The sequence below is a fragment of the Plectrocnemia conspersa genome, unplaced genomic scaffold, assembly GCF_051122295.1.
Source record: "Plectrocnemia conspersa isolate PC_06_02 unplaced genomic scaffold, ASM5112229v1 ptg000012l, whole genome shotgun sequence".
Classification (NCBI taxonomy): Eukaryota; Metazoa; Arthropoda; class Insecta; order Trichoptera; family Polycentropodidae; genus Plectrocnemia; species Plectrocnemia conspersa.
This window is the reverse complement of record NW_028277176.1, coordinates 6,153,391-6,180,302: the sequence shown is the minus strand read 5'-3', so window position 1 is coordinate 6,180,302 and position 26,912 is coordinate 6,153,391. Positions and strand designations below refer to the sequence as shown.

Sequence of the window (26,912 nt, the reverse complement as noted above, 5' to 3'; positions counted from 1 at the left end):
ATTAAACATGTACTGGTGATTGGCACCTAGGAATGTTTTTGTCTAAGGGTTTAATGAAAATTGTGATAATATGGAGTACAAGCAGTAGTTATTATAAAACGATCACAAATGTATAAAGATAAACATCAGTTAAAAACAGAATTCAATATGCTTTTTATTATATATTTCTCTCTAATATTCTACTTGGTTTCTCTATGCAGGAACCAGCAGTAATTTGCCATTATACTATCGTTCCATTTCCCATAAAAACAATTGTCATATATTGATAGAATCACTCACTTGATTTGTCGCTTACGGTCGCTCAGATTTTCTGGAAAAAAGTCAAGATGCGAATGGAGGAAATAAATTTCAAGCGATATTTTTGTACCCATATTCAAGTAACAGACTAATAAATGTTTATTAAGCACAATTAGGGTCTTTATTATTACATAAAGAGCACTTCACTACAGCTCTTAATGACTTTCAGGATGTTAGCTGAACTTGTAAGGTGATTTTCGAACTCCTTGTCTTGTAATATTTTGCGTTTTTGTGGCCCAGTTAAAATACCTTCTTTCAACTTTCAATTTTGTAATAATATATTGAAAACCAGTGTCATTTTTGTATAACCATTTAATATATTTTTCATAAAACAAAGCTTTATGTGAAAACTTTCTCTAAATTTGTATCTTAAATTTAATATTGTCTATCTCAGGCACAAATTTATTTTCTCCAGGGGATGTTATTCTTTTATAATGTTTATTTTATTCCATAAACACAATAAGCAGCAACCCTTCTTTCAAATCTTCACAAATATTCCATTGGATCATTATATTTTATAAATTTATTGGAAAAAAGATACTCTATCTTAAAGCAAAACTGCTTTTAGATGAATATATGAACAGACGCCTATCACCTGGATCTTAATCTTCGCTTATATCATGTAATAATCTACGTATATCCTTGTAATAACAAACGCCATCCATCATATCGAAATAAACAGTTAAGTTTTCATTAATTTTTTTTAAATAAGAAATCATAGTTTCTGTTGAAAATAAATTCATTTGTTTTAGTCGTGAACAGTTCAGCTGGTTGCTATGATAAATTAAGATCCCTTATCAGATTGTTAAGCTCGCATTGTTTTAATTATCATCGCTCGATGATGATGACAGAATACTCGAGGCAGAAGCAAAAGGTTCTTCATAAAAAGGTATGTTAAATTTATGTAAAAATGGTTTTATGGCAGATGGAAGGTTCGGATACGAAATGCAATGTTTATTTTGAGCAATCTGTTACATGATCTCTTGGTTTCTTCCACATCATTGCAACACCAAATGACATTGTTCTTACTTTTCCATGTAACTATTATGTGAGATTTACCTTATAAGATGTGCAGCAAACAAGAGGAGCCCTTGATTTGCTTTGATCATCAATATGGCACCCGAAGTAGTTAAAATATGCAGTTTTAATCTTTGAAGTTATATTTTTTCTCTGTTTGACAGATGTATATGTTTCACACATCTAACAAAAACTGTCAACCGCAGTCTTGCAGTGTTTTAAGGGTTTCTAAGTGCACCTTTCCACTAAAACTAACAATTGACTACGAGATCTGTCAGTTGCCATGAGTGTTGTCAATGTAAAAAAGTGCTGCAATTACAAATCAAATAGTTGCATGATTTATGCAAAAATTATTAATTTTAACATGCAAATATATTTTGTCTTTAATTAAAAAATCTGACGTACTAGATTTTTTGTTTACGGACTTGAATTCACCTCTGCTTAATGGATTGTTATGCAAGTTACAAATAAAGTTGAAAAATGTTGGACAGTGTAATTAGTTTTAGAACTTTCATTTGGTTAATTCGTGTAGGTTAGGTTTGGGTTTGAACAGCAAATGGACGTTTCGCAAATGTCAAATTGAGTTTCATAAACATTTTAGAGCAGCGTATTATCGCCTATCAGTTAAATTTAATTTTTGTTAGTTGAAATATATCAGTGGCAGTAATAGGACATTTTTGATGACATGGTATTTTTGTTCATTAAGGCAAAATTAATGCGTAATAAAATCTCAGATTCGTAAAAAAATTTTGAAACTACTGGAGATCATATTCACTTACGGTTTTCGATAAAACTCAAAATTTATTTCTTTCTTCTAAGAGAGTCTTTGTAAATCTAAAATATTTTGGTTAAGTTCTGTTTTTAAGGTAGCATTATCAACTTCTGTTAGAATTCTTACTAAGCTGTGCTTCATTAAGATCCATAGTATTTTATCAAATGACGTGCAATGACATTTTTTTTGGCTAAGATTAAGGGGATGAAATGCCCCAACCTGCCTTTCCTTCAAATTACCTCCCTGAAAAAAATCTTGTCAGAAATGTTGCTGTGCTGCTATACATTTGCCAAGATAAATCGCCCGACGGAGCGATAATAGTAAACTCGTTGAGAGTTACCATAATCTTAGGTAAACTTAGCCATACACGCGCGGGCACATCCGACGGATCTGCCGGACAAATCAGATCGTGTGTGGTGAGAAAAGACATGAAATTTCTTCCAAACAGATAAAACCACCACATATTATAGCAAATTTTAGCAAGTATTAAGACTGATGTTCGAGTTCGGACAGATCTGTTCTGGTGTCCGTCGGACATATCTGTGCGTGTGTGCTTAGCTAATATAGGTGCTTTAGCAGACGGATGGTGACAAGTGCCAATTAAAAACACATTGAGCTACTGCAGTAGTAGTTTAATAAGCTTAGTAAGCATAGTTATTGTATTGATAATTTCGTGCTCCCGTCGTGGTTGCTATAATGTGTTGCTCTCGTCGCTGCCAGTATTGCCAGAGTGCCGTATCGCTTGAGACCAACCAAATAAATTGAGCCCCACAGTGAGTTGCTATTTGAGTAGTGCTGCCATCTGGCGGTAATATCACCTAATTCAAAAACTACATTGCAACTTCAGTTACTGACTTAATCTCGTATTTTTGTTTAACTTCAACAATTAGCTGCAATCAATCACGCGGTGCGTTAAATTGAATTTTGCTACATTATACTACGCGCGGGGGTCGTCGGGGGCGCGAAGGAGCCGCCGCGGTCGGACCGGCGCCCTGTGTGTCGCGCCCCCCGGAGCTTTCCAGTGATTCGGCGGACGGCGCCGCGGACGTACGTCGCGCAACATTCGGCTAAACTCGGCCGCGCTCGGTCTCTCTCGCTCGCTCGCACCGCCCATAAACAAACTGACCAGTCGAACGCACTCGACTATATCTATGTGATTCATGTCATAACCAGGGCAATTTCAAAAGTTTTTTAGTTTTAAATAAATGTAGTTCATTGTGAGTTGATGATTTTTTTTTATTTAGGTAGAAATTCATAAAAAAAAATATTAGTATTAGAAGTGTGAAATATTTTTATTTTTGACAATACTAAATAAATAATATTATAACTAGGTATTTTAATAAAAGTAAAACGTCAGTATAATAAGTTTATTTTTACAAGATAATACATACGCTATAATATTTCCTTGAAAAAATACAATTTCTTTGTCACTAAAAGCGACACTAAAAACGTCTAAAAATAACGTTCGTGTTTGTGGATTAACTGCCTCTAAGAAAAACAATATCATAATATTACTTCATTGCCAAAATTTAAGTAAACCACACAACATTATTTCTTGTTGTATTTGTGTTAAATTTAATAAAATATTTAACCTTAACATATAATATATTATTATTCACGCACTGAAAATCAAATTTAATGCTAACAAGTTAGTGTCATATCATTTTATACAAAATATATTTAATATACAATTTTATTTTTGATAAATATATATATATATATATATATATATTAAATTTAAAACATTGCATTCCATCTTTATATATCTTAAATAAAAATGTTTATTTTTAAAATTTTAACATTAACTAGACTAAAATTATTTAATAAAAACCCCACAAAATCTACTAAGTAAAGAACATGGATCCAAATCTATCATTAATGGCACAAATATGTAAAATTACATATTTTTGTTATAAATGTGTAGTTGACATCTTTTGATTTCGAATAATTAAAATAAACCATATAGGATATTTACGCCCTAGGCCATCAATACACATTTTTTTAAATATTAGTCTAATATGCTTTGTGAATGTGTCTCAAATTTTTGGTTTAGGGAAATAAATCGCCAGGATCTCAGCTGTTGATATTATGTAAATTGGAGAAAGGTTTATTGCATTTGGTATTGTCCAGGGAATAGATACGCTACCATCGATGTCCGAACAATCAAAATTATCTATAACAATCCCATTATTCCAAATTGCCGATTAACATTGAAATATAATATTTTGGAAATATAATTTAAATGGCATTTAACCGTATGGCAAATATTCATTTAACATTTATTGAAATTAAAATTAGACTTTCATTTATGAGAACATTTTTTTGGTAAAAGATATTTACATATGTTTCTATACAAATAATATATTTTTGTTAAATATGACAATATCTTAGAACACACAAGGTTTTGTATGATTAGATCATTTTTTAGTACTATAAATAATAAATACAGGAAACTTTAGGTCTAAATATGTTTGGGGTGTATTTTAGAGAATATATATTTTTGGGTGACCGGATTATTGCGCAGACGAAAATTCTATATATATTGTCAAATATATTTTATTTTTAATTTAGCTGCTTTATACTATTTTCTATTTTTTAGTAAATCATTGTGTAAGATTAGTGAATTTTTGGGTGACCGGATTATTGCACAAGAAAATTCCATACAGCAAAAATTCTGTACATTGATTGTTTAATTGTTAAATATATTTTACTTTTGAATTTAACTGCTTCATATTTTTCTCTATTTTAAAGTAAAACATTGTGTAAAATTAGAATAAAAATTTAAATTTTTGGGTATCGGATTATTGCACAAAAAATTGCTTACATAAAAATTCTGAACATGTCAAATATATTTTACTTTTAATTTCTACTGATATATATTTTTCTTTATTTTTAAGTAAAACATTGTGTAAAATAAGGGTTTGTTAGTGTATTATACTAATGTAAACTATTATTTTAATTATTTTTAATGAAAATCATATTGACATCTGCGATAAATACACATATTTTTTATATATATTGATATATTTTTAAATATACATAAATGTGTATATTGCTTATCTATATTTGGAACATTTTTTTTTTGAAATTTTCGTTTGCCCAATAATCAGCGAACCGTATTTTTTAATACTATTTTAATAAAAGTATTTAAAAAAAATCATTAGAGTCATTAATGTTTTTTTTTTATCTTATGCAGTGATTAACTTAAGCGTAGATAAATAATAATACGATGAAAATTTTTTTTACGTTTAATTAAAAAACTTTAAAAATTCAATAAAAATAAGAAGCTTTTACAAGAAACTCTTTCTTGTAAATGTTTTAGTGTATGAATAATATTTAAATTTTATTAATTTTCAGTATTTTTTTAGTTAATATTAAAAACATAGGACATTTTGTCATTATAAGCTTGTACTTATTATATCAAATTAAGTGTTAAATACATATGGAAAATATAACTTAAATTAATTATTTAATTTATACTTATTATTTTATTGATAAATAAACAATAAAAATATTTTACTCATAGTAAATTAATTATTTTCACATTTCGATGAAAAATATTTTTATTTTAAATAAAAAAACTTTAAAGATTTAATAAAAATAAGAATCCTTGCGTTATAATATTTTTTATGATTTTTTATTTTTTAAGACATATAGTATTTTTTTAGTTATTATTAACATAAAAGAATGTAAGTGATTTACATTGTTTTATTTCTAATTAGTATATCATATTTAGTATTAAATACATACATATGTAAATATTACTAAAATTGTTGATTTAATTTATACCTGGGTATTATTTTTTTGATGATTTTATGCCATTTTGTAAAATAAACTGGCATAAAATTATTGATTATTAAAATTATAAAATACTTGAATTGTTAAAGTAGATTGTTAAATTTAGGCAAGTTTATTAATCATAGATTTGGGGAGGTGAATCGAATCTGCTCCGCGTTTGTACAATTTACGAGTAAATTTTGAATATAAATGCTGTTATATAAATCCTAGTAATTCGATTGTACATATAGAATTTAGACTTATACTAGGAATATAAATTTTAATATATTCTTTGCATTGCCTACATTACTACGTGCTCATTATTTAAAGTTATATTTACACACACATATGTAAAAGCTACTTTAACTTGTTCGACTCGTTAATAAAACGCAATGTTAAAATTTGAAATTTATGTAAATACTCAGTAAATGCTTTTATCAATTCCTCGAGAAGAGGAGAATTATCTCACTCTCTCGCACTATGAGTCTCACAGACAGCTTTGACTAAGTGCTTAGTGATGTCTTTCAACGGGAGAAACAATTCGAGCTTCGATGACGGGGTCTTAAACCACTACAATGGCAATTAATTAACAACTGAATTAAGGGGAATATCACAATTGATACTAGCGCAAGTTTACGTTTCACGCCTAAATTATTCTCAGATTGTTGCCTTGTCGTGCATCTCTGTTCAAAGTGTCGAGTATTTGTTAGGAGATTCTAAGAATTAGCCAACTTAATATTTGAGGCATAGTTAAGTTATTAAAGACAAATATACTTTATGTATATATATAGTTTAAGGTACTAAAATATTTTTTTTGTAAAGCAATACAAAAATTATATATAATGAATATTTTTTTTTCTTATTATATGTGGTTTATATTCATGAATAGTATTTTTTATTAAAATATGAATGCTTTTAATTGTATAAAATAATTAATGGTTGAGTAAATTTGAATTAAAGTAATCCTAATATTAAACTAATTTATTATCTTTTAAACATTTCATACCACAATTGTGATAAAGCACCTCTCACATATCTCTACTGACACTATCAGCTGATTAATCTTATTCAGTTAATTCGGATTCCAGTACAACAACAATATCTCAAATGCCTTAACAGGAGCAAATGTTGGCATACCATACAATTGCCATTTCAGTGCGTAATCAATAATGTACTATACGATACGGTCAAATATAATTATGTACTCTAGTAAAATATAAGACTTATACAACCTCATATTTATTCATATTTTATTATCTATTTTATAAAAAGAACAATAATTAAGAAAGTTTGACATTTCATTAAATTAAAATAATTAGCTCAATTGCTTAATTTATATAACACGTTAAATCAATTCAAAAACTAGAAATTTAGGCCTTTATTTAGTAAAAAATTATTTGTGGGAATTTTTATAGACACACTGTTGTAGAGCCAGTGCTCAAAAAATAGTTAGCATATGTAATTTAAACATTAGCGCATGACTAAAAATAAAACATATCTATAAGATAATATTGTTTATAAAATATATCTATAAAATAATTAAAAATAAATTGTATTTTTATTAATATTAGCAGGGCTTTTATTTGAACAGAAAAGATGCCGGATTAAATATAAGTTAAAGCAGCTTTTCCAATGCCACAAACATAAAAATTTATATGAGAGTATTGGTCAAAGTGTATTCAAATCGAATTTTGGTCAATAGGAGGGCGCAAAAAACAATTATCACTTCTCAGAAGTCAAAAATTCACGTCAAAAGCAATAAAATCGTGCGGGCGCCGTCGCAGTGGGAACGCTCGGCAACGAGCATTCCCACTGCGATGGCGACGGCACGATTTTATTGCTTTTGACGTGGATTTTTGACTTCTGAGAAGTGATAATGGTTTTTTGCGCTCTTCTATTGGTCAAAATTTGGTTTAGATATGCTTTATTTAATTCTCACTCATTGAAAATTGTTATATTGTTAAAAAAAAATCATTTTTTAAACTGTAGCTTCTCATCTCTCCATTTTTTGAATCCATACTTTCTATTGCTTCTTATCATACCAATATTGCCATATTTTCTGTAGTCGATTTGATATTTTTTTAGTGCGACTAGTGGTTAAGAAGTAACCAAAATTTTACACTTAAAGATAATAAAAATAAAATTGATGACATAATATTTACGTATAAATAAAAAACGAAATGTTACGCAGATTATCAATGTTTTTTAAACATTGAAAATGCTGTAAAATAAGTGCCGGAACGCAGTTCCACCGCGTTATATGACAAAAAATCTTATTTCTTAAAAATATATATACTTAAAAAAACCATCATAAGCATTCTAATTAATAAAAACGCACTAATATTATTAAAAAAAATATTTTTCATGATCTTTATAGACATTTTAGACATATCCTTATAAATTAAAATTGGAGAAGAAAGGTTAAAATACGCTTTGTGCGATTATCCTAAAAATAAATGTACCATTATAAACCCATCAAAAATAGCTAATCCAATTACGATATACATATGTATATCGTAATTAAGAGGTATAAATTATATGTATAAATTAAGAGGGTTTAAGCTAATATGTGTAGATAAATTCCAGTTTGGAAATAGTTAATACTTTAACAACTTATGTTATTTACTGTGTGCTCTTATGATAGTTGAACAAATATTTATAACAATATATGTAGTTTCGTGAAAAATTTATATTGTATAATAGTATAATGGATTTTATTATTTTTTTACTATTAATGATTCTTGAGGATTTAATTAAAAACGCAGTTAAATTTTATAAATAGTCAGTGATTATTTAATAACTGGTTAATAAAACGATAAAATAAAAACTTAACTTGAATAAAAAATATTTTTGTGATGTGATTTTTAAAATCGGTTTGAATTGATTTATTAATCTATAATATTTAGCATTAAGGTTATTTGTTAAAATATAAACACATGACAATTTAATTAAATGACAGAACATTTAATATGTACATCACTAAGACTTTTTGATCAAACTATTGATCGCTTAACATTTTACAGTTATTAATAATCACTTTTAAACTAATTACTAATCAAACACAAAAAACCGGATTTACCTCAACAATGATTATTACTATTTTTTATTTCAATTAAGTAATAATTCAAATAAAAATAGCTTAAACAGTGAGAGCTTTATTAATAACCTAGAGGTGGCAACCGACTCCTTATTTGTGAAAAAAAATATTTATAAAATATTAGCTGCAAAGTAAATTCTATTCATTATAAATTATAATACACATAAAAATGTAATTAAATAAAGTCTTGTGGTTAAAACTTTCCTTTCAGGAATTCATTATGTCTAATTGACTTGGTACAGATTTACTCCGTTGTAACGCATTGGGTTTACGCCTGTCAAGTTACGCTTAAAAAGTATAGAAATTTGATTTTGTGCATTTGATAGTTTTGTGCAAGGATCAGTGTTAGGAAAAAAATCCGTCACAAGGTTATGTTTGTTACAGGCAAGTCTTATAAAAAATGTTGATGACACTAGATGTAAGATTTCCTTTACCGATATCGAATGAGCCAAAAGAGACACAATAGTTTTATGTAATATTTATACTAGCATTCAACTAGTTAAATTTAGAATTTCTGGTAGTACATAAATTACATTGATTCCTGTAGGTAGCCAGATTGAAACTAATAACTTGCGCTTATAATAAAAATAGCAGTCGCTCTAATTGCTATTATTTGGAAATTATTATTGGTTGTGCACAAGGCTTCTGAATAAAACTTATTCTTCACATATTCTGATTCCATATATTTTGGCAAAAAATCCCAATAAACAAACCTAAATATGAGAAGCAACTTTTCAAGAAAACTTGTAAGCCTCGGCTTTCAATTTTTATTGAAGAATGAGGAAAAGGTTTAAGAACAACAATGTTAAAGAGCAGTTTTTAAAATATTTAGGATAATTTTAAACAGATTGCTTATTGAGTTTCTTCTATTGACTACGTTTCTATAGTTATTGTATAAAAAAATAAGCAGTGGTTCTTATTTTTATTCACCAAAATAAATATAATTGATGAATTGTTGATTCAAAATGTTTACTCTAATAAAAATTATTTTTTTATTTTTTTTAATATTAAGCTAATATAAGTTTCCAACAGAGTTATGTACCCTAAACGGGCATTGGTGCTTCAAAAAAGTGCGATGTTAGGTCTGTTAGATAAACAAAGTGAATCGGCGTCCATAGGCATTGCTACGCCCACCGAGGACAACAGCCAAGAAGGAATGTGAACTGAGCAGCAAGTGTGTGATTTATGGTGCCGTTCAGTTGTGATGGCCCCGAGAAGTTGCCGCATGCATATTTATGCGTATAAAGTTATTTTGCCCGCCGAGAAGGAAGCGGGGAAGAAGAAGAAGAAGATATAAAGGGCCCACCGATGTGGGAAGTCACCGCAAGATGCCTCCGCAGGCCGGCGGCCCTGTTCATCCTGCTGGCGGCAGTCGGTAAGGAAATGTTTTTTATTTATCGCATGCATTTAACCACCATGATGTATTAGTTACAAAAGTCGTTACCAGTAGCGTAACTTAAAATATTGCCCCCTAAAAAAATATTTTCATCGTAAAAAAATCAGCCAATTTTTCGGATACTTTTATTTCATGTTTAATAAATAATATGTGTAATAAATTATAAGAAAAAACATCCATAATATCATGTAGAAATTTATTAACCACTTAACTGCTTCCTCGGCATATTTATGCTGAAACAGGCGCAGCTTATGCTCCAGTGCATGCTTTAGCGCTTAGCCCGCATCTCCTGCCATAGCGCATCGCCTGCCCTTGATTGCTCTTTCCTCAATGGAGTCTAGGTTTAAATATACAGGGCTGCAAAACTTGCTGACTAATCATACTCATGCAGTTGCACTTGCTTCTTAGAACAATGAAATAAGCATACGCTTTTATAAAGTGACTTTTCTTGATGGATATATTGTTTCCCATGACCGTTTCGTAGCAAAAAAATATTCATTTAGTGCACTGGAGAATATTTGCTTGTTATTTATGGGGGAACCCTTTAAATCTAGGCGTAACGTAATAGGCGCACTATTGTCTAGTTTATCTTTATTGATGAATGATTATTTTTCGTCACAGTAATTACACGAGTTTCAAAAATAGATGTCCCCCACAAATAAAAACCTGTGTGGTCATATAATTACTGTTGTTTGAAACTAGTACTAGTACGGTAGAAACTAGTAGAATAAGTACAGTATCAAATAAATTGGTTGTTTCGTTACCTGCTTGCTCGGATACTGCGTTTAACAGCGCCCGCATTCTTTCATATTATGTATTATATTGTTTTAATATTCCTTTAACCAAACTCCGCTCAAACAGCATTTCTTTACGAATGAAGTTTTAGTGTTTTTTATAATTATTTTAACGAAATTCATACAAAATAATTGCAATATGTGTGATCTTTACATGTTTGTCTGTTAAAGACTATTTCATCTAAGAAAGTTGAAATACAATTAGTTTAAAGATTTATTTATTTATTTATTGATTTAAAATACCCATTAAAATGGTCATGAATTATGTCTTAAACATAATCAAATTTTGATATTCATACTATTTGCCACAGCATAGTACTATATTTTTATACAACTGTGGGTGTAATTTATAATTTAAAACACTAAATTAATTTTTTTTACCCATTTTATAAAAAAGTGTGTCTTTAAGACTATATAAGGCAGTGTATATATCGATCTGTATTCCTTCTTATTAATATAATATCTTAATAATTTATTCTGAATCATCTCTATCGACAAGAAGTATATCTCACTGGGATTCCAGACGTTAGCGCTGCATTCAAGGATGCTAAGAGCTAGCATAACATGGTAATGAATTATTAAAATGCGCTTTGCAAGCCGATGATCTTCAATATACACATCGCTATAGTTTGTGGTGAAACATTATCAAACTAGTGTTGAATTTCAACCTCTCTTAGAACCTTACTTCCAGGTCCTTGGCATCAGTTTGAATGTATGCGATAATGGATTTCCACTTATTATATATTATATTATACTTTAAATCAATTAAATTTGTACGAAAAAAGCGAGTCACTATTTGTGCATATACCTAAAAAATATGAGGTAAATAGCGATAGAAAAATAAAAAAAAATAGCTTTTCTGGTCGACTGTTCAATCGGTTATTTTTAAACGGCATTGCTTCTAATTTAATATTAAAAAAATAAGTTAGCCTACTTTTAAAATTTTCATTGAGGCAGAGAAGAAGACATAAATAGGGCTCACTTATGTGGAAAGTCACTGCAAGGTGTCTCCGCAGGCTGGTGGCCCTGTGCGTCCTGCTAGCGGCAGTCGGTAAGGAAAGCTTTACGACCCTTTTTTATTTATCGTATGCATTTAAGCATTCCCTCGACGGGCGTAAAAGCGGGGAACAAGTGTCGCGCTGAGCTTTTGATGGTCATCCGCCGGGGATAAACCAACAGATTTACTCTCCACTCGACGCGCTAGGGCAGAGTCGATAAAACCTGGTGGCCCTGGAGGTCTCCCGCCTCTCGACGTTTTGCTGATTGTAGTGTTATGCTAATAAATCGGTCGTATTGCGTACTGATACCATAAGGGGATATCGAGATAAATATATACGGCAAGTTCTAGGTTGTTAAACTTTCAGACCTGTAGTATTCATTTATTTAAAAACTTATGGTTGTGGAAATAGGTGGTCTTAAAAATTAAAAATAATTCGCTGGAATGTCGAGTTGAATTATTGTCGACTGTGATTTGTCGTTATGTTATATTGTGATGGATGATATTTACTTTCTCCACCCGCCTTTTTTTTCCTTGCCCATCTGCCCTTCTGTGACATATTTATATTGCTTATTCGAGACAGCTTTGGAGAATTGCAGAATTTCATTGCCTTTTGGACACTCTCACGAAATCTGTTTACGCCTTAGAAGGGAAACTTCTAGATGGTCACTTTCGGGGATGGATAAGAAAGGCGTAAAATTAACATTTTTTGCGCAGGGTAGAACGCATTGACTATCGCGTACCCTTTTCACACAAAATGATAGTTTTTCTGGTACTTATTAGTAATGACGAGTGATTAATTGCTAATTCGTTTTTCATTAAATCTAACCAAATATTAATTGTTTTGTCCTGAGATATTTTTTCATCGTCAGACGATTACCAGCTAATATATATTTTAATGGTTAAAAATAGTCGTTTGAACGACTTCAAAATTATTTATGCATGACTGAAACCTCTACATAACATCACAATTATTCTTTAATAATATTTGTAAACGCAAAAAAGTGCATAAAAAGAGCATAAATCTAATTGTTCACTGTTTTCAATTTACTTTGTTTTTATTTGCAACAAAATCAAAAAACCGGAAGCACATATTGACAGAAATATAAGTAATCCACGAATAGTATTTTTCTGCCTCTTCTGATCAACTTTTTATCAAATATATGATTTGATTCTGAATTAGTTTATCTTGAAAATGATTAACATATGTTAATTTAAATGTATTACGTAAAAATTCTAAATGTTTATTTTTTTCAATACAGAAATATATTTTTTGCAAATTCTGCAAAAATATATTTTTTGCAAATTCTGCAAATATTTGTAATTTTTTTCTCGTTTTATGATATTTGCGTTTCTTCCCTGAATCTTGTTGATTAAACTGAAAAAAATGTTAACTTAAAAATCAAGGTGCAAAATCTATTTCATTCGGCAAATCCTACTTATCTAATTTAAGAAAAATAATAATTTAAGCTCAACTTTCAGTTTAAATATTCACTGATATATTTTATTTTTAAAGCTAATAAAAATAAAAGTTGTGAGTTAAGATCTCACTGGTTCACACAATTCACAATTTAGATTGCTTGTCCAAGCCAAACCAAAATCTAGCAGTATTTTTGTGGTCATTGCTTGACGATGGATATAAAATTAATAATATAGATGTTTAAGTCAAACATAAGAAGTGAACACAGTAATATTAAAAATTGTATGGGATTAAAAAATACTAATAAAATTAGCAAAAATATATAAGAAATTAGAAGGCTAAAATTTTTTGATTAAGGTCAGGGCCATCAGGTTTGAGTGAAATAGTGTTAATACTTTTGATTACATAACAACTGACTTTTTGAACACATGTATTTACGTTTTATTATTATTTTTACTTTTACTTAAACATCAACAACGAACGATACACTCTATTAAATTATATTTAAAATATATTTTGATTCTAAACATAATATTAGTTTTACTTAATCGGCAATATGATAAACACACATACTACTTATTTTACCTGAATTTAGGTAGATAAGCTTCCAAAGCATAAATTAGCAAAAAAAATTAAAGCTACTTAAACCAAAACTGTGAAATTAATTGCAGTTATTTATGAAGGCATTTAACACATAGTACGTAATTGCGACAAATAATTTGTTATAATTATTCATTGACTTTAAAGGTTAAAATTTTATAATATTCCCTTGTCGTTATATTTTTTTATTATTATAAATTATGTTTAATATAAAAACACGTGTATATTTTATTTTATATTGCATGAATTTTATTATAAACATAAGTCAATATATACAATGGTTAAAAAACGGCGCGTTTTTAACGATATTTCTTCAACCATTGATTCTATAAAAAGCTAAGTACAATTCAGGGGCATTTATCAATACACGATTTGAAGGTCATAGCGCTTTCAATACTTGTATATAGTAATATTTGAAATATATATAAAACCGCTGTACTTGTATTATTTTTTTTAATCCAAAAATATATTAGATAATAATTATAATAATTTAAGTTTCACAATTAAAACATATTATATATTGACCATTTGTACAACTTATTAAATCAGGAAAAGATACAATAAAATTTCTTTGACAAGTCTAATTTTTTTCTTTAATTTCTCTCATTTCTTTAATTGTAAATAGAGAAGAGATTTAATTATTAATCCTCACAGCATCTGTCTGAAAGTTTTTAATTATACCAGTCAGAATTCGTCAAGCAATCATCAAGCGCCTGATTAGCTCAAAGCTTAACTTAGGCCCACTTTGGTCACTTGAGATGATCAGTTCGTCCCCTGCCGTTTACGCAATGTATGTCATACTGAGACGAGATCAGGATATTTACATCCAGTCTACATCGTTTTGCGTGGACCTAAATAAATACCGCACTGTTGTATATTTAGGGCAATGATATTTGTTAATTAAAGGGTTTTAAATTGTTTAACTGTGTTTTATGAGATATTAGCATTCTGAGAAAACTTTTTTTATGTCCATATTATATATTTATTATGGTAAGAAAATATTTAAAATTACCTTACCCTTAAATATTTTCCAAGAGATCTCTATACAGACGACAACGGTGGAAATTTGCAAAGTGCTATAAAAAAACTCGAAAGCACATGCATGTAAAAATTCATGTTGAAGGCCTTGTTGGTTACAGTTTGCCCAGGGATAGAGCCGGGGGCTCTAGAAAGTGTTGTGTTCGCGGATTTCGCAATGATATGTGGATTCGCCGAGTGGTTTTGCCGTATGCATGCACCATCCGCGAATTCACACCCTCGAGAACGTTATTCTGTCGACGTATAAATTTTAAAAACCCCACGACACTCGACCGAATATGCACACGATGTCCAACCGACACGTAAATAAGCAACTATGAATAATGTACCTCGTGCATTTTGAATGGGGACATGTTCGATATACCATTAGCGAGGTAACCGGCATATCGAATTCAGCCATATGAGAATTTGGGTGCATTAAAAATTTAGAAGGGCTCGTACGAAGGAAATCGAAAGCGAAGCACTAGGAAATTGGTCTGTTGGAATAATTTTACACTGGATGTGTTATTTATAATGTTAATCTGTGTAACTATACCATATTAGAATCAAGATTTATAATTATTTTATATAAATCGTACACAAAGGGCTGCTTTCGCAAATTAAAATCATGTTAAATTATTTTGACTTTAAGTAGTAAAAAAATATGTATTAAAATATATTTTATCTCTAAATCTGTTATTATTTCATTCGCTCAAAAGTAACATAATAAAAGAGAGGGTATGAAACATTTTCCTTTTTTGTGCAAAGCAAACCGTTTTTAGTATATTTTATTACCTTTATTGTCATCGACGTCATTGTGGCGACCTTCCAGTGAAAAACGTATAGCATATAAGCGGTTGAAGAAGGAAAAGGATGAGGGAGAAAAAAAAGAAAAATAAGACCAGTGTGAGGAAACACACACGACGACGGGTCTTACTAGTGTAAACCTCCAAGGTGAAATATATTCAAAGTGACAGAGGGTATTTTTCTAAGGGTCCAGAGGCGTTCGTATTCAAACAGTGGTTTCAACAAAATTGTTTACGTGACGAGCCGCCGCTGCTCACGCACGACTGCCCGTGTAATCGGGGCCAGGTGCATTCAATAGCGGGTCCGGAAAATTATTTTTTTCGGGGCATAAATTTTTGCTGAACTGCGAAAAATTATCTTCGAATGCTATAAAAAAAAATACAATTACATAAATTAAAATATATTTGAAAAATAAAAATCTATAAGCAATGAGAAACGTATACAATTATTTTAACTAAAAATATAATATTTATTATTTGATAAGTTGATTATAATACATATTGTGTTTAATCAAATATCAGTGTCTGCGTTTACAGAATCTAACCATCTCGAAAGTGAGTTAAACTCTGCATTTAGAAAGTCAATCTGGAACAGTTTTTGACGCAAAGAGAGAAGCAGTTGCTTCTTTGATCTTCGATTGTCTTTTATTGAATTCCAAATTGTGTAAGCACAGTGATTGCAAGTCCGAAGTGACAGTTATGTTTAAATACTATACATTAGATTTTTACATACACGGCTCCTCCAAAGGGAGATTTAGGGCTCGCCTACTTTTTTATGACCTTTTCTATTAAATACATCAAGTCGTTGTTTTTGACAGATTGCATTCGTTGAAGTGTGAAGTGCCATTCTTAGGTATTCGTCTTGAGATTTATGAGCAAATAGTGTTTATGATGCATTACAAAGATTTTGCAAGCAGATTGTATTAATCTATTATCATGTGCTATACCCTTGTTTTATAACCGGTTTTATAAAAGCTCTATCGGCTGCGGAGAACTGACCCGCTTATGTTCATGACGTAATAGCGTAATATTTAGATCACACTAGTGCGTAAATTTGAATCTATTATTTTTTATCTTAAACGTTTGCGATCTACGATATACGAAAATGCAATTAAATAATAATATAGCTTGTCGATGCTGACGGATCTGATGATCACGTCGGTAGTCACCAGTTTGGGATCTTGTGATCACGTCAGGGCATCAGTTTGGGGATCTTGTCGATGATGCTGGAGCTCGTGATAGAGCTGATGCTGACAATCCTCCTGGATATGCGAAAAAATTGTTTGTGCTCAAATTAGATATTCTATATTTAAATTCGATATAGACACATTTTTCACGTATTTAGTCACTCTTTTTTTTGAATGCTTTGTATTCCTTTGTGTGAATCTTTCGTAAGAGTTATATAAATACTTTTGTTAGGCTTTAAATTCGTAAAATTTTACGTGTGAAATATAAATAAATCTTTTTTATTAAAATAAAAGAGAGAGCACTTATTTGTATATGTTGTTATTCTAAAATAGACTCTTATGCTTTACACCAGAAAAAATTATGTTTTTATTATTTTTTTGAATAATTATTATTATTTTTAATTTATATTTGGAATATTAAAACTAAAACTTAGCGTTTATTGAAATTTAAATGTAAATAATTAAAGAACAAATTCGCTATACTTCTATGATATTAAAAATCCAAATCTTTGTAGCGACTACAGATAAAATTATTTAAAAAATGATCATAAATATAATAACGCAGTACTTAATAAGCGTTTTTTTTAAATAAAAATAATAAATTATTTAAATTATATTTTTAAGCCACAAAATAAAGTTTTTATAAATTAATTTTAAGCCACAAAAGCATGAATTATAATATAGATATGTGCTGTGTTGATTTCTTAGAGATTTTCAAGTGACTGCTTTGTTAGATCAGATCTGACGATCGAAGTGAAAGCGGATTTTTTTTTTAAGTAAAAAAGTCATCTAAATCATTTGACAAAAAGATTCGTATGAAAACAAGTTTATTTCAAATTGGAATCGTAGTAGTAGTAGTCTTGCTTATATACCACAAAATAAATGAGAGAAGATTATCGAATCTACTTTTAAATGATTTATTGACCAAACCAGATGATTTAAAAAATCTTATTTTAATTGAGCAGGTGTATTATGTTATGGAAGATTAAAGTTTAGAAAAAATGTTTCACAGTTGTCTTTCAAATGATTTTTTTTAGCTATTTGCGTTGCCAAAATAAATCTTAGTTCACTGATTTTTCTTAAAAAAAATATGCATAGCTAGCGCTTCTTTTGAAAAGGCCAGAGGCTGCTCCAATTATTTATTGAAGCAGTGTGGATCTTCTACAACTCATTGTGCAATACCTGAATTATAAATTGTATTGATATAATAATAAAGCACAAAAATCAATTTGAAATATTTAATATATTAATTACAATATATTTGAAACAGTTTAAAAGTCTTAAAAAGCGATTATTTTTGCAAAAAATTTGAAAAAAAATTAACCGTTACAGATAACCTCTTATTAAAAAAACTTATATTATACTTATGCAGATATCTTAGCTTTTATTTTAGAAATAGATGCATTATATGAGTTTTAACAATTGTATTTAATAAATCATTTACAGAGTGCTAACATTTATTTACTTTAAATACATCTCGAGCAAAACATTTTTTTTTGGGAACTGAATTTTATTATAAATTTGCAGATGAACGGGCTATTTCTCACACGAAACATAGCTCACATGACAATTGCTCACATGGACAATTATCTACATATACAATTACTTACATATCGTATTTAATGCATGTACATCGGTAATGTAAAATTAGAGCTAAATTGTGTCAGAATTAAAAAAATATCAATCGGTATCAATAAAAATTAAAAAACATATTTTTGTCGATGTTTCATATATTATAAAGGCATATACTTATTCATATGGATTTTTATAGTCAATTTTTACTAAATACTCGAGATTCTCATTTTAAATTTCTTAAGATATACAGTTTAGACCAATATACTTTTTGCAAAACGAGCTTCATTATAAACGATAATTATTCTAGGAATGAGTCTTATAAACTAAGGTTTAAAATAATCTAATTAACCTTATACTAAAGTTCAAATTTTAAGAATCCAGAAAATCGCTAAGTCACTAACACAAATTTTGCACTGCATTACGATTCCAAGTACTTATTTATTTTGATATCTCTTCGCTGTTCAGAAAAGCTCGGTATAAATTATATTACATAACTATTGAACTACACTATTTTTATTAAAAAAATGCTAGTAATGGTCTGTGTGAGTAATTGTTCGTGTGAGTAATGGTCCAAGTGAAGTGTTTGTCTGTGGGAAATGTTCGTGTGAGCAATTTTCACCGAAACGACGATTTCTCTCGAAAGTTTGTTCGTAAAGCGCATTTACTCAAACAATGCTTTTTAACGACGGAGTATGTAGGATTTTCAATAGTACTTTTTATATACCAGAAGTTTTTATTAGCATCTACATAACGTAGCAAAGTTCTGTGGTATTTTTAAGTTGCAATGTATATTATATAAGCAAAAAATATTTGAGATAAATTACACGTTCTAGTTCTAGTGTATTAAATTCGAATAAAAACAGCGTTGTATGCCGAGAGTGTATATTTTCATATTCAACCAAAGAGGAATAGAAGATAACGCTGAGAAACTGTGATATTGAATAAAGAAAAATAAAATGGAACATTTTTTTGAGCGGCAGGTGATGTACGCCGTAAATTTGTTCTGCACCGAAAAACGAAAAACCAATTTCGCCATGTTAAAGTTCCTTATCCGCCTCTTATTCTATTTCAGCAAGGTTGTATGGGAATAGTTAGTTTAGTTGATTGTAAAAATCCAGATGGCGTACGAAAATAGTAAAAAGGACATTAGCTATTAATTGAGATTGAAATGTCCTAACAACGTTATCCAGAAGAAACAAAAGTTGGGGCAAAAGCGGCAACAATAGTTGGCTGGGGCCGGATCGGGGGTAATTCTGTTTACGTTGATGGTTTTATTTGCAAAATTTATGACATTACTTTGCCGAAAAGCTAGAAAAGTAATATACGTGCCGAAAGGGCCATCGGTAAAAGTCAATAAATAAAATGGCTGGTAATATAAACGTGTATATATTTTTTTAATATATTTTAATTAAATATTTTTCATAGATAAAAAATCAATACCTATAAAAAATCTAAACAGTCATGAAAAAATGTATGCTAATTTTAATAATATATTTATTATAAATAATATTTTTTTTATTATTATTATTTAATCTTTTAAGAGAATTTAATAATACGTTTCTTTATTATATAAATAAACAAATGGTAGTAATTTTTAATGAATTTACCAAAATAAAAAACATATCCTTAAATTTAAGTACACTTGCTAAGCGTTTTATTACAAAACTACTCTCTACTATTTTTAAAAAAGAATATACATTTTTAATCCAGACATTAAGTAGCTGAATTGGTTTTAAAAAAGAATATTCGTAGATATACCAGTATGGTTCTTTTAGATATCGAGAAGGCTTTTGACACTGTTTGACATAACGGTTTAATATATAAACTGTTAAATGCTAAAGCCCCGGTTTTATTGATCAGGATCTTTACAGTAGCAATCAGATGGGCCTACTACATTCCAAAAAATGTTTTAATGGGAGTCTCACAAGAAAACACCCTCAGCTCCAATTTGTTACACTCATTCATTCATGATGTTTCAATGCACAAATATTTGCTTTGTCTATATACCTAAAACTTGTTATTTAGAAATATCATTTATAAAACACTGGAAAGTGGTTTGTGACAATTGCATATTTTACAGTAAATATTAAATTGAAATAAACGGCTCTGAAACAACGACTATCATGTTTTATTATTGATCAATGAGCATTTATTGCGTATTTTAGTTAACCCCTAGACATTAAAAGTCAAATATCTCGGTCTTTACTTAGATATTGTCTAAATTTTTAAGCAGCTTCTCTTGCTATTAAAATCCTTTGGTTTAGCTGATTATTAATCAAATGTGTTAGACTATACCACATTCAATAAAAAAAATGCATAATCCATAATAGGTGCTAAAGAATTGCCATTAATGCTCACCTTAATATTAGCCTTAACATATTTTATCTGCAAAGTGTAAATTTAGAAAGAAAGATAGTTTTTTGCCACAGTCAAACATCCAATTTTTATATTTTTATAAAAATTGATACATGTCTTACTGATCTTAGTAAATACAGTTTGTACGAATTACAGTTTAGATAAAAAAACAGAGAAGTTTAATGATCCGCACCCAGGTGATTACTGCTATGACACATGTAAGTCTCCGGAGAAAATGGGAGCGGTAGATGCTCGTTTTAAATTCCGCGCAGGAAGTTTTAAAACTTGCGAAAATATATATTAACCACTTGGGTCAAGTACATCAACATTGTTTGTACAAACATGTTAATAATTAGTTGTTTTTCGATCATCCAAATTTGATGTTATATTACACATACATATTAATTTTAAAAAACAGCTAAAAATCTAAGTTTTAAACAGTTCTATACATATTTTTTATTGATTTTTAATATATGTAAGATATTCTCTATAAGCTGTATTAGTTTATTATTAAGGAATTTTCAATACCAGATATGTACGACCTAGCTTGATTTTATTATCACGATAGTTATCCGTGAGATTAGGAAAATCTAGGTAAAACTATTATTTTAAAATAATCACTAATTCCGATTTCCCAGACACGATAGAAATTTAAAAAGGTTCGTATAGGATTCGACTTTATATGTATATAAAATTTATATTTAAAAATTAAGGTGGTTTTTAAGTTAGTTTCTTATTATTATATAAATAACTATCTGATTTTTCAAACCTTGTGGTAAAATTATGTAAGTAAAAAACTAGTTTTTCAATGAAAAATTAACAAAAAACATATTTATATCCAAAATAAATATACTGATATATTTTATATATATTTAAACGTTTCATAAAAAGCACAACCATACATTAAAATACTGTCTCCGAGCAAGCAGGTAAAAATTTCAGTGTTGCGGAATTCATAAAATTCAAATCAAATTAATTGATAAATATGTAGAATAATCTAATTTATTAGTTAAATGCAAAGATTCGAATTTGGCCTTATATAATCGAGATTGGTCGAGGGATCTAAGTGTCGTAGAGGCGTTTGTCTCATCCCTTTTCGATTTGCGATATACAATAATTCAGCCCGAACTTGAATCAATATCAAGAGCGAAACAGCTGCAGGTAGAAACAAACAACATCTTGTATAGGGGCTGAAAATTATATATTAAAGTACATATATGGAAAGTTTGTCACGACAGTGCTTTTTAAGTAATTAAGCATCTTTGTGCATATATGATCATTTTAAATGGCCCTTTTTTGTAATAATATACTTTTTTCATACATTCGACTTGACATTAGAACCATCAACGGCCATCTGTCCACATACAAGGGTCGATGACAAACTCGTGTGTTTCATCCACATACATCACACATGTACCTGGTATTTAGCTGCGATAAACGCGCAATTTAATTAACGCGCTGTGTCCAATATTGCAGTGGCGTTCGTGTGACGCGCGTGCTTTTTATTCGTTAAATTAAACCATTGTGTGTTTGTTGTCGAATAATCATTTCGCGCTTGTACTACGTAACGTGGGTTAATTAAATTAATTATTATAATGCTGTATGCACAAATATGCACAGGTGTAATGTCGGTATTATAATACATACATTATTTTATATAAGTAATGAAAAATATTCTGATTTCAAAATAAATTGCTTAGTCATGTGTTCGTTAATTGGACTTTTATTGCGAAACTAATTCATTTAACAATTCGTTAAAGCGGGCTTTTATTGTGCTATGTTTGGAATTACGTAATGCGTTGGGTTGTAATTTTTTATAATATGAGACGTTTGCCTCACTCCAACGCCCACTTTTGTACTACTCAAACTCCCACATGAATATTGTATGAAACACAAAATATAATTGATATTAACATTATTTTTATATTATATACCTAATGGTGGCTTGACTTTTAAATTTATTTTTGTACCTTTTAAGTGGAAAAGTATTTTAGGGATTTACTCCCATACTCCTTACATTATTGTTATCATTATAACTGTAAAAAGTCGTCCATATATCAAGAACAAATCTATCCGCTACATTAGAAAAGAAGTAATTAAGTATACTTGTGTGAACAATATATTATCTTCTTAGGCGTTCAAGTTAGTTCGCTACCTGCTCGCTCGGAGACGATCTTTTGTAGTACACATTTATAGTGCACATACTTTCAATTGTCGACACAATTTATCCCGTTTTAGCATAAGCTGCTTTTGACAAGGATTAGCATAGCCACTGTTGTTTTGTGTTAAAAGCGTGATTACATAAATTGTAATAAAATTATTTAGAATTTAGAATTAAATTTATATATATAAATAAAAAAAAAACTGTACTGTTTATTAAATTATTGAATGATATTGCATTGTTACATTTTAATAGATTTTTGTATTTTTTTATATTTCCTGTGTTTTTTTCACTAGAAAATTTTAATCAAATTTAATGTAGATTTTTTTATAAAAAGTATTTGAGTTACTTTAAAACTTTAAAACCCTAGATGTTTTATTGACAAGTCAATAAAACATCTAGAGTTGTTTTATTGACGACTTTGAAAATTATATTTAGATGATTTTCATAATTATTTATTTAATTGTTAGTGTGAAATTGTCATATTATTATTAAATTTTAACTTAAGAATTGATTTTTAAAATCAGAGTATTTTTTATAAATTTTGTATTGACAACTAGAATTTTAATATATGTATTTATACAAAAAATGTTTATATTTACAAATGTATATGCATTATTTTAAACTATAAAGGGGACTCGATGTAAATTTATTTGTCAAGTTTGTTTAATGCATTATACTACGGTTTGCACTTTAAATTATATGGGACTTTTACCACACTGAGTATTAAATTTGTCAAGAGAGAAAAATTTATATATATTATGTATATATATATATTTTTATTTTACACTTGTGCTTTTGATTTATCGTGTTAATTTATTATCCTGCCAAGTGCGAGATCAATGTTCCGTTTCTTTTGTGAAGAATAAGAAAATATTTTCAAAATGAATCGTTAACGGTATAAATTTATCAAAATCTTGTTGTAAATTAAAATCAGAAATGAATTAAACAACCAAAGAACTTTATATCTATAACTGATATTTTATTAGCAATAACTTAAAATAATTATTAGTGCTGAAGAAGAGAGCAGACACGACACTCATAAGCCAAATATTCTCATTTTTGAGTCACTAAATGTATATAGTCAAGTATATGTTGATTATGGTAAAAATAAAGTAATGTTCTAAAGGTTAAAATCATAAATATAACATGATTAAATATCTTGAAAAATGTTCTAGGGTATAAACATGTTCCACGAAACTGGAACATTTAACACGTCTGATAAAAGCTCGTGCGCACGGCGCAATTGAAGGAAATTCGAGGAAAATTCGATTTTCCGAGCAATATTCAACAAATGAGGCCGTTCCGGGCACGTATGACAAGTGTACTTGTAATAATAAAATCCGGCACTTCCGTGGTTCTCAATCTGTGAGAGCGAGACGAGAAGAGTGCAGCGTTTTCGGTAATGGAAAATATTTACGATCAGCTTTCAAGCACACAAGTATTTTTTATACATATGTGCATTTATGAATTTATGTATGGAGACCTAAATGTAAATTAAAAAAATATATATAGTGCTTGCTATGAATTTTAATAAAATAATTATATATATGTATATTTTGTGTTAGCGACTGAGTAATACTTAAAACCGAAACAACGAATATTGTATTTCAGTAAAACCAGCAGCTTAAACTTAAACTCATTTAAGCTACATTTTATTAGATCATATTTTTAATATAAATGTGTACATAAACATTAAACACAGAGGCTATGTATAAATCAATTGTGCAAACATATATTTTATTCTAAGCAAATATATTGGTCCATGTTTTTCCCAAATACGTTTAATTACTTGTTAGCATATATTTGTTCTGGACTGAGTTAAAAATTGCTCACTGAAAGTAATTAACTACAACTTATCATAGGATATGAATTGCAATGCCAATGCGCACAACGTGTCTTAGGCCAACTTAAAACTATGCATCATAAGACCCTGCACCTTGTTGATTATATCATTTTTAAAATCTATTCTAACGTAGTAAATAAATAAAAATATAAATACATAAAAATACTACAAGACTGGTTTTAGAATGATTGTTTTTTTACGGAAGAAATAAGATGTTTCAATATACGTTATTTATAAATAGAATTTTGTGAAAATTCATTTACACTCCGTGAGCTTGTAATGGATCAAAAATAGAATGGATGGGCTTCGAAGCCCCCTGGCGGAAAAAAATATTATGTATAAAAGTCATACAGTATCTAATATATTTTTCAGTTCTTTAACTGGTTTTAGTGAACGTTTAAGTTGAGACAGTTTAAAAACTAGTTTATTTATCGAAATAAATTTACTGAAAAATTACATTTAATTATAAATAATGCTTTAGCTGCTCCTTTAGACATTTTTTTGTCAAAACTCGTGTGGATATATTTTATAATGAAAACACTTAAAACCAGATTATTGTAATAAATTTATATTATAAATCACCAGATCCACAAGATTTCGTTGCAATGAAATATGACTTCGGACAATGCCCGTCAAGCGAACGTCGTTTTCTAAAGGCGTATCCCCATGCTAAAATGCGACGGCAGTCACCAACAGCCACATAAAAAGACCAACAGACGCCCGCGGACAACATATTGTCATGGGGGCGCACATTCCGAGACGAACTGCTTCATACCGAGCACCGTCGTAGCAGAGAAAAACCAGCTTCCGCTGTACATTCGCTGCCACGCCACCTACCAGACTTCTGAGGACCTACGACGGACATTATCCCTGCGCCAGCTTTTCCACCACCGCTCGGAGAAAACATCTCGCCATTTATCGTCTGTTACAACAATTATAAATATAATGTAATACAACTCTAACTGGATTCCACCCTGAGTCTCACCAGCTATAAGGCCATACACCCCCAAGGATTCTCAAACCTAAAAGTTTTTTAATTTAATGTATAAGAAATAGCATTAACTTTTTTCTCTATGATGTCAACAAGATTTTCGGGATGCGATTAGGATTTTTAATGTAGAGTTTGTTATCCCAAATTTAATTATTATATTTATAAATGATTTATAGAGTTGCTTTTTCACTATTTGTTCACGATAACTATTATTTAAACTTTAAAAATTTATTTTTAATTCAAAAAGAAATTAAGGCTTAATTTAAAATATTTTATTTTACTATGCAAGTGAATAAGCTAGTTTTGTTGTTTATATTTAATTCATTGATAAAGATTTGCAATTGTAAAATATTTACTATTCCGCAAAAATGTAGGGCTTCTAAGTTGATATTTTTTTAAGCAAATACTCGAAACAAGTATATGGTTTGTTTTGTTTTTTTTTTATATGGGTCTATCATTACCTCGATAATAACATTTATATAGATTTATTATTCACAAAACTAATACGGCTGTTAAAAATATTTTAAACAATATACATTATAAAGGGTATACTGCACAATTTTTCTCAACCAGAATCTGTAATACATTATACATTAGAACCTCAAATTGCAAGTTACTTGGTTTACGAGTGTCTCGTAATACGATATTTTTTTAAATTGATAAACGAGCAATGTCTTGAAATACGAGCTGTATGTTTTGCGTCACTTTCTCCCAAACTAAGTCAATGATTTCTGTTGTAGTGAAGACATCACTTATGGAAAAGATTTGTCACTCAGAGTGACATGAAAAAATGAAGAAATTCGAGTT

General features: G+C 29.2%; 1 protein-coding gene across 3 annotated transcripts in view; it reads left to right on the top strand.

Annotated features, from left to right (window-relative positions):
• The first annotated feature begins 3,128 nt into the window (after nt 1-3,128).
• Nucleotides 3,129-26,912, top strand: part of LOC148228054 (uncharacterized) — an 86,553-nt gene continuing 62,769 nt past the window's right edge. Inside the window, exons 1-2 of one of the 3 annotated variants that reach the window (XM_088201004.1) lie at nt 3,129-3,303; nt 10,032-10,335. In XM_088201004.1, coding sequence (XP_088057130.1) covers nt 10,269-10,335 — 67 coding nt within the window. In that variant the 5' untranslated portion in view covers nt 3,129-3,303; nt 10,032-10,268. Of the gene's footprint in view, nt 3,304-9,979; nt 10,336-26,912 lie in introns of those variants that run through there. The other 2 variants (XM_088201002.1, XM_088201003.1) reach the window with 2 other exon arrangements.